Below are 15,211 nucleotides of genomic sequence, written 5' to 3'. Positions count from 1 at the left end.
AATTTCCCCATAAGAATTAATGTAAATGAGGGGGTTAGGTTCCAGGGAAATTTTTTTCACCAGACAAGACTGTATTTTTTACTTACACACACACACACTAGAAGTTTTGAACAAACAATTTAATACTGGTACACAGTGATGATGATTGTGAAGCTTGGTTGAGGTGGAGGAGTCAGAGAGTGGGATATTTCCCTTACTGCTAAATGATGAACTAGCAATTGGCTGAGCCCTCAAGGGTTAAGTCTCTCACTTTACAAGGTAGCAGGAATGGAGGGAGATATGCGCTTTCCCCTTTAAGTACACTGCCTTGTTAACTAGATCAGCTTGCTGAGACCACAGCTGCTACAAGCTCCCTCCATCCTGAGCCCTGGTGTGTCCCCCCTGCTCTATTGAAGATGGGGTAAGCGGGGTGCAGGGGGAGGGGAACACCCTGACATTAGCCCCCCTCTCACACACCCCCCCACACACAGCAAGCAGGAGTCTCGGGGAGCAGCTCCAAGGCAGAAGGCAGGAGCAGCACATGGCAGTGTGGGGAGGTACACAGCTGAACTGCAGGCAGCTGCTGCACAGGGAACTTAAGGGAGCGGGGAGCTGACAGGGGGAGCTGATATGGGGGTTGCTGGTCCACCCTGGTTCCAAGCCCCCACCAGCTAGCTGCAATGGGCAGCTCTTCCTGCAAGCAGTAGACAAAGCAAGCGGCTGCCAAACGACGTTAGAAGGGAGCATTACACAACTTTAAACGAGCATGTTCCCTAATTGATCAGCAACGAAACAACGTTAACCGGGACGACTTTAAGTGAGGAGTTACTGTATACATGACCAAATCATAGTAATTTATTTATGTAGGGTTTTTTTTTTGCAGACTCAATAATAAAAATAATGTACAGTTGTCTCTATTCTTTACTGGACCTAAACAGAATAGAAACACAAATAAGGAGTTTTTCATGTTGTTTTTTGTTGTTTCTTTTGCCTTTTTGGTTGTTTTTGGTTTTTAGATTTGCTAGCTAATAAATCTGCTTCTGTGAAAAGTGGTATTTGTATGCTTGTTAATATCACTTTTCACAGCAGCAGACTTGTTAGCTAGCTGGGAGGCAGTGAAAAGTGATATTAACAAACATACAAATACCACTTTTCACTAGGGTTACCATATTTCCACAAGCAAAAAAAAAAGGCCCCTGGGGGGGGGAGGTGCCCTGCTCTAGCCCCGCCCCTGCCTTGCCCCGCCCCATCCACTCCCCCCATCCCTCCCCTGACCAGGGCCGGCTTTAGCGAGCCCAGGAATCGGGCTGCGCTCCGGCCGGAGCTCCGGCCGGGGTCGCGGGGCTTGGGGCCAGGCCGGAGGTGCTCGGCTGGGGTTGGGCCAGTGCGCTCGGCCGGAACCAGGGCCGCAGCCCTGGGGCCCGAGCCAGGCCGGGCAGGAGCAGCTGGGGCTGGGGGTGCTCAGCAGGCGCCGCTCGGCTGGGGCCGGGCTGGGACCGCCGCCCTGGGGCCGGAGCCGGGCCGGAGCCACTGGTGCCGGGCTGGCGCGCTCGGCCGGAACCGGGGCTGGTGCCCCGGAGCCCGAGGCGCTGGGGCCAGGGCCGGAGCCAATGGGGCCACCGGGCGCTGCTCAGCCCGGGCCGGAGGGAGCCGCTCGGCCAGGTCCGTGCCTCCCCGGAGCTCTCCTCCTCCCCCCCTCCCCCCGCCCCAGCTTACCTGCTGCTGTCTCCCGCCTGCCCCTGCTTCTTTTCAGACTTCCCACGAAGATCTGATTTGCGGGAAGCAGGGGAGGGGGAGGAGCAGGGGGGGTGGAGCATTCCGGGGAGGGGAGGAGGGGGAAGACAGCTGCGGGGCCGGACGGCGTGGTAAGGCTGCAGGGGATGGGGGAAGCAGGGAAGGGGCTTTGGCTACCGAGCGGCGCTTGGCTGCCGCTTTTCTGTCTATAAATAGCCGACCGGGGGGAAATCCCGGACATTTTTAGATTTTTAGAAATCCCCCCCCTAGACGGCTATTTATAGACCGAAAAGCCGGACATGTCCGGGGAAATCCGGACATGGTAGCCCTACTTTTCACAGCAGATTTACTCAGCCCTGTCAAGCCAGAGGACAAATTAAATCTTGGATGGGGAGGTGGGAGGGAGGCAGTGGGCTGGGGCACTGGAACAGTTTTTATAGTGGGGATGCTGGGAACCATTGAAATCCTGTATATAATGGAAATCACTTCAAGCCAGGGGGTGTGGGTGGTGGGCGGGGGAGTGGTGAGCCCGAAGCCCTGTAATCAGGGGACAGAGCCTGCCCCCACCAACCCGGGGCTGAGGGTTCCAGCTTCAACCCTACCACCCCCAGGAAGGTGGAGAACTCACAACAGCGGTCTGTTTCTCCAGTGTTTGTGGCTCCTGAGGGGGTCAGAGCCCAACCCCTCCTGGCAGCCCCAGGGGAGGGGCCGCTGCTTTGTCCCTCCCCCCATCACTGCCCAGAAGCCTGTGGCCACAAGAAAAGCCCCTGGTGGCCGCATTTGAGAAATACTTTGGCCTTCCTGAGGCAAGGTCCATGTCTTTTTTTTTTTTTCTTCTCCCCCGTCTCATATAGAACTGAGCTCAGTCAGTGCTTAGCAAATATTGGAGGCAGTTTTGCCAGTGTGGAATTTGTAGATTTTTGTCAAAAATCACTGTTTTTAAAGCTTTTGTGCTATGTTATTTATCTCACATCTGTATTTATATGAAGTATAGTGGTTATCATGTTTGGCTAACACGCAAAAGGGCCCTGGTTTGAAACTGGGCAGAGGCAGTTTCTTTTGCCAGAAGCTGGGGATGGGTGACAGGATGGATCACTTGATTACCTGTTCTGTTCATTCCCTCTGAAGCACATGGCATTGGTCACTGTCGGAAGACAGGATACTGGGCTAGATGGACCTTTGGTCTGGCCCAGAATGGCCGTTCTTATATCTTCGTTCATATGTTAAAATCAAATAATTTGAAACCTTTAGTTGTTCCAGAATGTTAGCGCTTATTAGTAAGAATATTTATAATTAAATGAAATAATTAAAGTGTGAAATGAGCCCCGAAGGTCTGTCTTTCCATGTTAAGGCTTTGACTGAAAGATTATAGCTTACATTGAGTTCAGTTCATGTTTATATAACACTTACGACTTAACATTTCTATTTAGGATTAATATATTCTTCTTTAAAAATCAGTAACACTTTCAATAATTATCCTAGTGTTGTGGAAACGCGTAATTTCAGATATTTAACACTTCCTATTTGGTATTTGTAATGCTTGTTGATTAGGATGGTTTATGAAATAATTCTATGTATTAAAATATAATTAAAGCCTTTAATAGATCTGCTACTTGATTTGGAACAAATATAAAATAATGCTTGTAAATTGTACATTTTATTTAAATTAATTACAGATGATCTTTCAATAAAAACTTCCCTGCTTGGTTTATACAAGTTAAATACGACAACACTTTCATATTGTAGAAATTTTCATACCTGTATAATCCATCCTGGGACATATTTCCAAATGTTTTTCACATATTCAAATATTATGAAGACTGCATAATAAAGACAAACTACTCTAGGATAGCATAATAATTTATTTCTAGCCTTAAGTGAATTTACTGCTCATGAAAAATGCTAAGATTTTTCAAACCTGGAAGAAGATCTCTTTATCAATAGAGCAGTTATAGCATAGGTAGTAGTGTTGTGCAAGCTTTCTTACGCTACACACCAATGAATCTTAAATCTGATGAAGAGTGACTGTCTGTAGAGGTGAAAGAATAGTTCAATCTCCATGCCATTTAGCTCTTGGCATTTCTGCTGAGACTGCCAGCAAAGGTGATAACTATAATGGTATTTTAAGTGTACATATCACACAACACCATCACCTCACTCATCAAACCGTCAACTTCTAATCACTGCTGACTTTGGGATTTATTCAAATGGGGATTTAGAAGTAAAAAAGATTCTGTATTCCATGGGAGGTGCCTGTTGGGGCTCGGGGCTTCAATCCAGCTCCCACTGAAGCCCCGAGCCCCGGCAGGTGTGCCCCAACTCTCAAACTTCTGAAGATTGTTGTATGCAGCTCTTAAAGGTTCAGTAAGTTTGGCCACCCCGTTATAGACTTATAGGAGACGACTGCTGAATTGCTAGGTGGCTGATTCTTGGTGGTGGTGGTGATGTACACTGAAGTATTAATCACTCTGACGAATTAACTTTTTAAAAAAGTACGTCCATGAATAACTTTCTTAATAGCTACAATGGAGAATTCTTTATAAAAATATGTCTCCTAGGAATAGTAGGTGTATGTTTGGATTGATATACAATACATGAAAGAGGATACACACAAAGGAAAACCCAGTCTAGATTCTACTTTCATCAAGTAAGACCAATCACTCATGAAGACTTTTATATCCTCACAGCTCTTATATCAAGACTCTTTCTGTGCTCAGAATCTCTTACCTCTATATCATTTCTAGACTCTATTCTTGCGTTAAAATACGTACTAAACCGTATATGTAATGAGAAGAGTTTAAAACCTGACATGTTTCAAGTTTGCAGTTTCTCATTAACCAAGTGGAGGTGTTCTGTTTCCTTTTGTTCCAATCGCTCCTAATCCTTGAATTAAATAATAGCAAGGACATCGGTGGGATTAGATCCACTGTGCTTAATATCAGACTGTTGATCGGACATGCACCACACTGGAATCTGGATGCAATACTGCTAAGAACCTCTGAGGCAAGCCTTTTGCCTTCAGGAGACTTGCAGTATTTGTTATGCCACCTCAATTTAAATATTCAATTAAATAAAAACATTTTGGCTGGTTTGATCTGGGATCTAGTTTATTTTCAACTCTGTGTCTTGGCCTGGAAGCTGCTTGGTTTGTAGATGATCTGTGACAGTTTCCATGTAGCTTCAAATATACTCTCCTGAAATGTAGGTTTCTGTGAATATCCTTTTACTAGCACCATATGAAACTGATGACCTATTTTTGTTAATCTTTCTATTTATGGTACCATTCCTTCACTTATGGGCTAACATTTGCTCTATAGTCTTGGACTAAGAACAAGTTGCAACTTGTAATTTGTTAGGTAGAAACACAATTTCTGCTATGTAGCCAATATATAGAGCCCCATTGGAGGAATTGCATGATTAGTTATGCAGGTATAGAAAATTTTTGAGTTGGTAATTAAGGAGAATGTGCAATTCCTTTGAGTCAACTACTGCTCAAAAAGAGAGAACAAGTTTGGTGATTGCCTGTCACTGCTCCTGTCCAGTTTGAGTCTTAGGCTAAGTCCTTTTAGCCATATGTAGGCAAGGGACCTGCAGCTACCACCATTTTTAAAATGGCTTTCAACAATTAGATGATACTCATTAAAAATACTGATATCTGTAGGGGCCTTGTTTATAGTAGTGTTTTCATCATTGCTAGCACCTATGGAGCTGCACTTGTGATAGTGTAGTGATGGTAATTAAAAACAAAAACCTTGCACCTCTGTTGACTTGGCCTTTGAGACCATAGTGGTCATATTCTTCCTTTGATGAAAGCAGAGTCAGGAAAGGTTTCTCTGTTCAAAGCTGTGTGTCTGCTTTGACTGAACAATCCTATGCATAAACCTGTTCTTTAAGACTTTCTTTTGAGCCTGTTGACTCTAGGTAGTTTCTAAACACATGGGATAAAAAGACTGTTCTTCTATACCACTGCACTTTCTCATCCCCAGACTTCAAGTTTGTGGAATATAGGTTTTATGGGTAATGTTATAGAAGTACTTAGTCATGCATGATTCTTGACATAGACCAATGTCAACTTTTGCCTAACATCTTAGGACTTCTTTGAATGTAAATGTGGCATTGAACTATATTATATGGTGTCCTTTTCTTTAGATTTTAATAGATTGTGCTCTGCAATCATTTTAATGTAATTTTACCTTATTTGTGTTTGTAACAAGTACATATGGGGGGGGGGGCGCGAGATTTTGAGAAAGCATCCTAATCAATATTTACCTGTATTTCAAGGCATTGTATTGGACTTAATGCCTTTTCCATAAGTACACTTTTCTCTTTCCCATATGTGTTTACATCATAAACTTCTGCTTAGAATCCCTTCTTATCTGTATTTATCCAAATATCTATACAGTACCTTGTTCTGCCAAAGTGTTTTAATTTTAATGCTTTCACTGGTTTTTTAAGGTTAAAATTGATTGCATATGTCTATGAAATAAGTTCTGCTAATGCCATATTTTGACTTATATTTTGAAAGTTTTATATTGGACTTTTTATTCAAAATTTTAATTAGTTGGTTATTTTATTTTATCTTCATGTTTTAGAGCTCTTTGACAACTACATGCAGCAGGATGCGCATGAGTTCTTAAACTATCTTTTAAACACAATTGCTGATATTTTACAAGAAGAGAGAAAACAGGACAAACAAAATGGCCGTCTACCTAATGGCAGTATCGACAATGAAAACAATAACAGCACACCAGACCCAACCTGGGTTCATGAGATCTTTCAGGGAACATTAACTAATGAAACCAGATGTCTTACTTGTGAAACTGTAAGTCTGTATCTGTTTTTATAGAAGAAATTCTTTTCATACTTTCAGGAATCCATTTTTCTTTAAAATAATTTGAACTGCATATTTAAATTACAATTTTTTTTACTCCTTTAGTTTCAAGATTCATGCAGATGGTAAGTGTACTAGACTAATTGGTTTATTTTTGTAAGCTTTAAATGTAACTATCTGTATGATCCACTAAATATTAGTGAGTGATTAAATTTTTTTTTAAATGAGTGATCACTGAATGAGTTATGGAAAGGAACCCTTATTGGTCAGTGAAAGAGTACTGAGCAAACTGTTGCATGAAAAATCTGCATTTGGATTTTTGAACTGTGCCCTCATAATCAGCTTCAGAATTTAGATAATGTTTTAAAAATAAGGATTAAAAGTTTGGAAGGGCCTGAATATAGTTATATGTAAATCCACCTTTTTTTGTTTTCATTGTTAATCCTTTTTCTTCTAATAGTAAACTATTAAATCTAATCTATTTCAGATTTAGATTTAAAACATTGCTATCATTCAACATACACATTTATATTCTATAATTAAATACATCTTCCCAGGTGAGCTTGATCAGTTTTTAATTTGCCAAATTTGCTTAATAGTGCTAAAATCAATATGACAGAATTCCATTGTGCCTCTAGTTGTCAAAATTGGCCCGTTTTTTTCTCATTTATTTAGATAGACAAGTCTTGAATATAGAGAGATGTTTCTCCCCAGGATACTATCAAATGCTTGCTATTCCAGCTCTGGTCTAGAGGATCAGCTCAAGTCTAAAATAGGTTCCCTACTTAAAATAAGATATTAGAATGATGACTGTAAAATATATAACTTAAACATTGCATCTGCGTAGATCAGGGGTCCCCAACGCGGTGCCCGCGGCTGCCATGGCGCTCGCCGGGGCATCTATGTGCACCTGCCTACTGGCCTCTGGACAAGCAGCCGCCAAAATGCCTCCGAGAAGCGGCAACGTCAAGAAGCGTTGCCGCCGAAATGCTGCTGCTTTTCAGCGGCGACGCCTCTTGATGACACTACTTCTGGCGGCTGCTTGTCTGGCGGCCATGCTCCTTGGCGGCTAGTCGTCCAGTGCCCGCCACACAGAAAGGTTGGGGACCACTGGCATAGATGATCAAGTCAGGTGTGTTAGTTTAAATGTCTTAACCATTCAGTAGCTGATAGGAGGGCATTATGCCAGTCCATGAGGGAACCAGCAGCCCTTGCTGATGCATGTGGCGTACATCTTCTAACTGGCCACAGCGACAAAGTGGGGGAGTTACAAAGGCCCCATTGACACTTTTTTTTAGGGCAACCGGAACTGTAAGTCACTGTCACCCTTCTGCTTTAGCAAAAGAAATATTTTTGGTACTACACTCTGTATACACATTTTTGGTGCTCTCTGCCGCCCCAGTCTGTTAGCCAGCCAAACAAACTCCTTCTCACTCTGCCAGTCCTAACTTTGCTCTGCAGGTTAACCCTTGATGTACTTCAGTTCCCTAACTGTCCAGAAGCGTGTCTGTGCAGCATCCAGCCACTGGATACCCGTGTCTCCAAAGAGACAGAATACACACCAGCCTGTTGGCTTAGCTGTGGATTCACACCTCACTTAACAGCACTGAGATGAATTTATAATAAAACAAGAATAAGTTTTATTAATTTGATTCTAAGCAGCGATAACAGAAACAGAAAATTGTTACAAATAAAACAAAAATATAATCACGCTTTCTAGTGACTAAAATTTAACAGATTACAATCCTTGTCCAAGGCAGTTTTCTCACCTACAGCTACTTTTTAATATCACCAGCCCTAAGTAGTTGGGGATCCACCGTTCATAGAATGTAAAGAACACTGACCTCTTTCCCTCCCTCCCTCCTCCAGTGATGAATAAGAAAATGCTCTTTTGCTTCTCCTTATATTCCCTAAAGTTCATTGTCTTTGGTCTCAAGAGTCAGGATGACTTATCCTCCTGATAACGGATGTTAACCTCCGATGTAAAGGAACTGCCCAATGTCTCTGGCATCACCATGCTCAATTTACATTAGAGACACATGTAAACAGGCAAATCAACATTCCTTTGTCTAGGACAAATTTGTTTATCAACTCTGCTCCCAAAACACATTTTAGGAACATATTTCCAGCACACACACAACTCTTTACACACCATCTGTACATACATCATGTAATGATATTAATGACTGATGTGTCACCAGCTTTCATTTGATACTTCGCACGGTAGTCTTTACAGATGAATGAGAGCAATGTGATAGGTGGAGTGAATGTGTCAGGTCTGATAGGAATTACAAAATAATGGGTCTCTGCCAGTCGGCATGGAGGGGCTCTTAAGGTCAGACCATAGTAATGGTCAACACATCTGATCATTCTACAAGTGGTTGAGCTTTACCCAAAAATGGCAAATGAAATGTCAAAACTAGGGGCTGGACTGTTGGATCTGTCATGAGATAGGCACCGTCAATGTTTGAAGCTTGCTCTTGCCAGCTACAGTGCCACCTGGAGGTGATATCAAGGGTTCTTAGGGGAATTGAGCTGAGATGATGGCTCAATGGATTAAACTAATCTGTAAGCAGGGGTAGATGTGGCTTGTTTTGCTCCTTAAGGAGCAGATTCTGCAAGGTGACGATTTTGGACAGGACCAGCAACCAGGCCAGGTTGATCATTCTCTTGGTATTGGGGCTGTCAAGTGATTAAAAAAAGTAATTGCACGATTAAGCAATAATAGAATACCATTTATTTAAATATTTTTGGATGCTTTCTACATTTTCAAATATATTGATTTCAGTTACAACACAGAACACAAAGTGTACAGTGCTCACTTTATAATTATTTTTTATTACAAGTATTTGCTCTGTAAAAAAACAAAAGAAATAGTATTTTTCAATTCACCTAATACAAGTGCTGTAGAGTAATCTCTTTATCATGAAAGTTGAATTTACAAATGTAGAATTATGTACAAAATAATGTATTCAAAAATAAAACCATGTAAAATTTTAGAGCCTGCAAGTCCACTCAGTCCTCCTCCTTGTTCAGCCAATTGCTCAAACAAGTTTGTTTACATTTGCAGGAGATAATGCTGCCCACTTTTTGTTTACAATGTCACCTGAAAGTGAGGACGGGCATTCTCATGGCACGGTTGTAGCCAGCATCGCAAGGTATTTACGTGCCAGATGTACTAAAGATTCATATGTCCCTTCATGCTTCAACCACCTTTCCAGGGGACATGCATCCATGCTGATGACGGGTTCTGCTCTATAACAATCCAAGGCAGTGCGGACCAACGCATGTTCATTTTCATTATCCGAGTCAGATGCCACCAGCAAACGGTTGGTTTTCTTTTTTGGTGGTTCAGGTTCTGTAGTTTCCGCATCAGAGTGTTGTTCTTTTAAGACTTCTGAAAGCATGCTCCACACCTCATCCCTCTCAGATTTTGGAAGGCACTTCAGATTCTTAAACCTTGGGTCGAGCGCTGTAGCTATCTGTAGAAATCTCACATTGGTATCTTCTTTGCGTTATGTCAAATCTGCAGTGAAAATATTCTTAAAATGAATAGCATGTGCTGGGTCATCATCCGAGACTGCTATAACATGAAATATATGGTAAAACAGAGCAAGGGTCATACAATTCTCCCCTGAGGAGTTCAGTCACAAATTTAATTAATGCATTATTTTTTTAATGAGCATCATCAGCATGGAAGCATGTCCTCTGGAATGGTGGCCGAAGCATGAAGGGGCATATGAATATTTAGCATATCTGGCACATAAAGACCTTGCAATGCCAGCAACAAAAGTGCCGTGCAAATTGCCTGTTCTCACTTTCTGGTGACATTGTAAATAAAAAGAGGACAGCATTATCTCCTGTAAATGTAAACAAACTCGTTTCTCTTAGCACTTGTAGGCTCTGAAGTTTTACATTGTTCTGTTTTTGAGTGCAGTTATGGAACAAAAAAAATCTACATTTGTAAGTTGCTCTTTCACGACAGAGATTGCACTACAGTACTTGTATGAGATTTATTTTTTACAGTGCAAATATTTATAATAAAAATATACACTTTGATTTCAATTACAACACAGAATACAACGTATATGAAAATGTAGAAAAATATCCAAGATATTTAATAAATTTCAATTGGTATTCTATTTAACAGTGCAATTAAAACTGCGATTAATCATGATTAATTTTTTTTGAGTTTAATCGCATGAGTTAACTGCGATTAATCGACAGCCCTACTTGGTACCTGTTATGTGCATGGCTTCATTCAGCTGAGTATCTACTAGTTCCGACCCACAGTTTGAAAACTGCTGTCCTAGACACATACGCTTTGGTCATGGGCCAGAGTGTGTCCATTCAGGAAGATGTTGAGTTGTTTATTGGCTTTTGTGTGGTACAAATGGAAGGTGATTGTGAGGAAGTGGAATGGCTGCTCTTAAGCAAAGATTCGTTTTCTGGGACCAGCTATACTGTAACAGAACCGTTATCTGTATATTTCCTTCAATAGAGATTTTATCAGGATTTTGGCTCAGAAGGTGGGGATGTTGGTAGTATGTGCTCATGTTATGAATTTGCTGCTATTGGAAAATAAGTAATATTAATTGACTCTTGGATCATACAGCATTTCCCTCAAGATATAAAGGAAGGGTGATGGCAAACCAGCAAATTGTCTCAATTCAGTGAATATGGTTGAGTGAAAATAGTTTAAAGTTTTCTGATTAATACTTGAAATATGGGAAAAATTTCAGGAAAAGGAAGAAGAATGATCTTGTGATTAAGACATTAGGCTAATGTTCCAGAGTTTAGGTTTCAGTTGCTGGACCTTTCACAAATTCCCTGTGAGACCTTTGGCAAGTCCTTTATCTATTCTGTGCCTTGGTTCCACTTCTGTAAAATGGGGATAATACGTCCCTTCCTCAGAAGGAGTACTATAAGGATAAATTCATTAATGTTTTTAAAGTACTTGGATACTATGGTGATGAGGGGAGAATGAGAAGTATGGTCCAGTTATTAGTATGCTAGGCTTGGATTGGGGAGAATGAAATTCAATTCCCTGCTGCATCACAGACTTTCTGCATGACATTGGGCAAGTCACTTAGTGTTTCCATTCCTCAATTTCCCATCTCTGGAATAGGGATAAAAGTATTTTCCTATGTCACGAGGGTGTTGTGAGGATAAAAATATTCTTCTTTGAGTAGTGTCCCTATGGGTGCTCCATTGTAAGTATCGTGTGTCCCTGCTGGAGAACTTCGGTAGCAGTGTCCATTAGGCCCACACATGTGCTGTCTGTCCTCTCGCCCCGCCAAGAGGCTAGCCAGCACACAGGCTAACTGCCTTCAGTTCCTTCTCAACTGTCCCTGGCTGGAGACTGAGCTATTCACAGTGCATTATGACCATGCTTTTGTTTTGCATTTCTGTAGTTAGTCTCCTAGTACTTAGTTTTAGTATTAGTTCTTTCCTTTTTATCTTATCTTTTCTCCCTGGAAAAAAAAAATTCCCACCTTTTTTCTTTGGGGGAACCCTCCCCCAACAGGATATGCCCAGTTCACTGGACTTCAAAAAGTGACTTTCTTGTATGCAACAGGGATAGCCTCTTTCTAAGCACTCTCAGAGCATACGCTGCCTTGGGAAAGACCACATTTAACAAAAGTGTGGTCTCTACCAGCAACTCAAGCCCACGTCTCGCAAGGATACGGAGCTGAGACAGAAGATCGTCTTAATGGAGGCGGCCCTCCAACCCTCTCTGGACTAGTGCCATGAGTTACCTGGCAGACATGAGTCTTCCCCACAATCTTAAACATCTAAAAACGTTGGATCCAAGAAACCAGGCGCTGACCCCTCTCATAAATCATCGAAAAAGAGAGCAAGAAGTCCCCACAGTGAGCCCTGAGATAGCTGCAAACAATCTCTGGCATGCTCATTATCTTCAGTACCGTCAGCACCAAGACAATCCCAGCCCAGTACCCCTGCTCACAGATATCTACATTGGTAGGTACTGTTGACAAGTACCTATGGATGCAATGGGCTCAGGCACCAAGTCAACAGCACTGAGGGACAAGGAGAGGAGTAAGCACTCCACTAAGAAGGCACTGCTGGTATGCTATTCTCCATCGGTACCATCATCAATGTCCCATCCCCACACCAGAACGATCGGTGCAGGCAAGATCTCCTTCCTCCCTGGTACTGACAGTGGCACCGAGTTGGTCAGTACTGCCAGCATTCCGGCACTCAAGGGACCTCCGTGTATCTGATGTTCCAGAGTCTCTTCTTCTCGGTACCGGGATTTCCATACCGAGTCTTCATTTGGCATGGACGTTTTCCCCGCTGCCCTGTCATGCTCCCCTGCTCTCTAGTGCGGGCTTGGATAGTGAACCAGGGGAGGCGGTATATCAATACTCCTCCCAAGCTCCCTCTGGTGCCCAATATCTACAGGGCCACCGAGCATACCCTCAGATGGCCCTACCACTGCCATCGTGGTATGGCCAACCATGGGCACCACCACAACCACTGCGGCCATACTGGGACCCTTGGACTGCATATCACCGCCATGCCTCTCAGGCTTTTATCCCCACCCAAGAACCCTCGAGATGCACCCCTTCCGCTGCGGCATCCAGAGCTTTGTAACCTCCAGAAGAAATTGGGAAAGAACCATAGGGCGGTTTTGTTGAGGAAGAGGTGACCTTGAGGACCATATCCTTCTCCTTCCCTGATGAGGCCGTCATGCCTTCCCCACCATCTCTGGCTGATGATTGTCACCTCTTCCAGGACCTAGCAAAGAGAGTGACAGATACACTCCAAATACCACTAGAAGAAGTCAAGGACATCCATCATCGATTCTGACCTACTCCATTCATCCTCAAAAATTAATTAGTGAGACTATTCTGGACCCCACAAAAACCATTTGGCAGACCCAACATCGGTGGCACCTACCTGCAAGTGGGCGGACAAAAAATATTATGTCCTAGCGAGAGAGACTGAATTCCTCTTCTCCCACCCTCCACCCATCTCCATCATGATGGATGCATTTAATTCCCATGGCCACCAACACCAGATGAAGTCTATTCCTTATGATAGGGTCCAAATGCTTCCAGTCCCTTTTTGGGAGGAAAACATACTCCTCGGCCACACTTCAGTTTCGAATCGCCAGTTACCAAGCCCTGATGGCAAAATACGACTATGTAAACTATTCAAAACAACAATTTTATTTAACAGTTACCTGAGTCTCACTGCGACCAATTTAAAGCCATTATCCAAGAGAGACAGTTAGTGGCCAAGACAAGACTACAGTCTGCCCTCGACACAGCAGCAAGGTCTGTCTCCATGGCGGAGGTTATGTGATGTGCATCATGGCTACATCTGTCGGTCTTCCCAAAGGAGGTACAGTCGACCGTTGAAGATCTTCCCTTTGGATGGATGCCTCTCTTCACACCCTGAAGGATTCTAGGGCCACTCTCTGTTCATTGGGCATCTACACGCCAGGACAAAAGGGGAAATTTAGTCCGCTGCCCCAGCTCAAATCACACTCCTCCCAATACCCAGCTCAGTGCTACTATGAGCCACACAGAGAAAAATAAGTTCAAGGTGTAAACCATCTGGCCTACAGTCGTCCTCATTCCAGCTGTCAATTTCAAGCATCAACTTTGATGTGTTGGTCGAGGCATCGAAAGACCACTTCTCCCCGCCCCCCCCAACTGCTACAGATGACCACTGCTATCCACACATTTGGCCACCGTCTAGCAATGTTCTGCAGCACCTAGGAATGCATAACATTTGAATCAATGGGTCTTAGAGATCATTTGCAATGGGTACTCTATCCATTTTACCTCCCTGACCCCTCCACAACAGCCTTCCCCATCCCTCTTTAGGGATCCTTCTCACAAGAGTTTACTACGATAAGAAGTCGATCATCTCCTCCAGTTAGGAGCCATAGAACCAGTACTTCACCATCTACGAGGCAAAGGGTTCTACTCTCACTATTTCCTAGTACCCATCAGGACGTCAAAGCTCAAATTCAAGATGATCACTCTCTAGCAATGATCGTTCCAGCATTGAAACAGGGAGACTTGTTTTCAACTCTTGACCTTCAGGATTCCTACTTTCATATCTTAATCCTACCATCTCATAGATGATTTATCAGATTCATCCTAAGACAAGACACAGGCGCCGACGTTCCAATGTGCTGGGGGGTGCTCGATTCCTGGCTCTGCTTCAGACCCTGCCCCCATTCCACCCCTTCTCCCAAGCACCCGCCCCCACCCACCTCTTCCTGATCGCGATGGATGGGAGGCACTGGGGGGGAAGAGCGGAGCTGATAGGGGGTTGCCGGAGGGTGTTCAGAACCCACCACTTTTTCCCCGTGGGTACTCCAGCCCCAGAGCACCCATGGAGTTGGCACCTATGAGACAAGACCACTACCAGTACAGGTTACTCCCCTTTAGGCTATCATCCGTCCTGAGAGTATTCTCCAAGGTTCTCTCAGTAGTGGCTGTGCGTGTAACTCTCCCAAGGGATCATGATTTACCCCTATCTGGACGATTGCCTCCTCAGAACCCTGACTCCCTATCCCATCATGGGACCTAAACCTGGTACTGAAAGGGCTGACCAGGTCTCCCTTCAAACCCTGGCCACCTGTTCACTTATATGCCTGTCAGTGAAAACAGCCTTCCTGATAGG

At 43.4% G+C, this 15,211-nt stretch overlaps 1 protein-coding gene across 2 annotated transcripts in view; it reads left to right on the top strand.

The window, feature by feature from the left end:
- Nucleotides 1-15,211, top strand: part of LOC113405053 (ubiquitin carboxyl-terminal hydrolase 12-like) — a 74,948-nt gene that overhangs the window by 24,663 nt on the left and 35,074 nt on the right. For both annotated transcript variants that reach the window (XM_026653482.1, XM_026653481.2), the window contains one exon: nucleotides 6,306-6,535. In XM_026653482.1, the coding sequence (XP_026509267.1) occupies nucleotides 6,323-6,535 (213 nt within the window). In that variant the 5' untranslated portion in view covers nucleotides 6,306-6,322. The remainder of the gene's footprint in view (nucleotides 1-6,305; nucleotides 6,536-15,211) is intronic.

Source organism: Terrapene carolina, unplaced genomic scaffold (assembly GCF_002925995.2).
Source record: "Terrapene carolina triunguis isolate 2854851 unplaced genomic scaffold, T_m_triunguis-2.0 Scaffold139, whole genome shotgun sequence".
In the NCBI taxonomy this organism is placed as follows: Eukaryota; Metazoa; Chordata; order Testudines; family Emydidae; genus Terrapene; species Terrapene triunguis.
The sequence above is the reverse complement of the archived record's forward strand: the minus strand, read 5'-3'. Positions and strand labels throughout refer to the sequence as shown.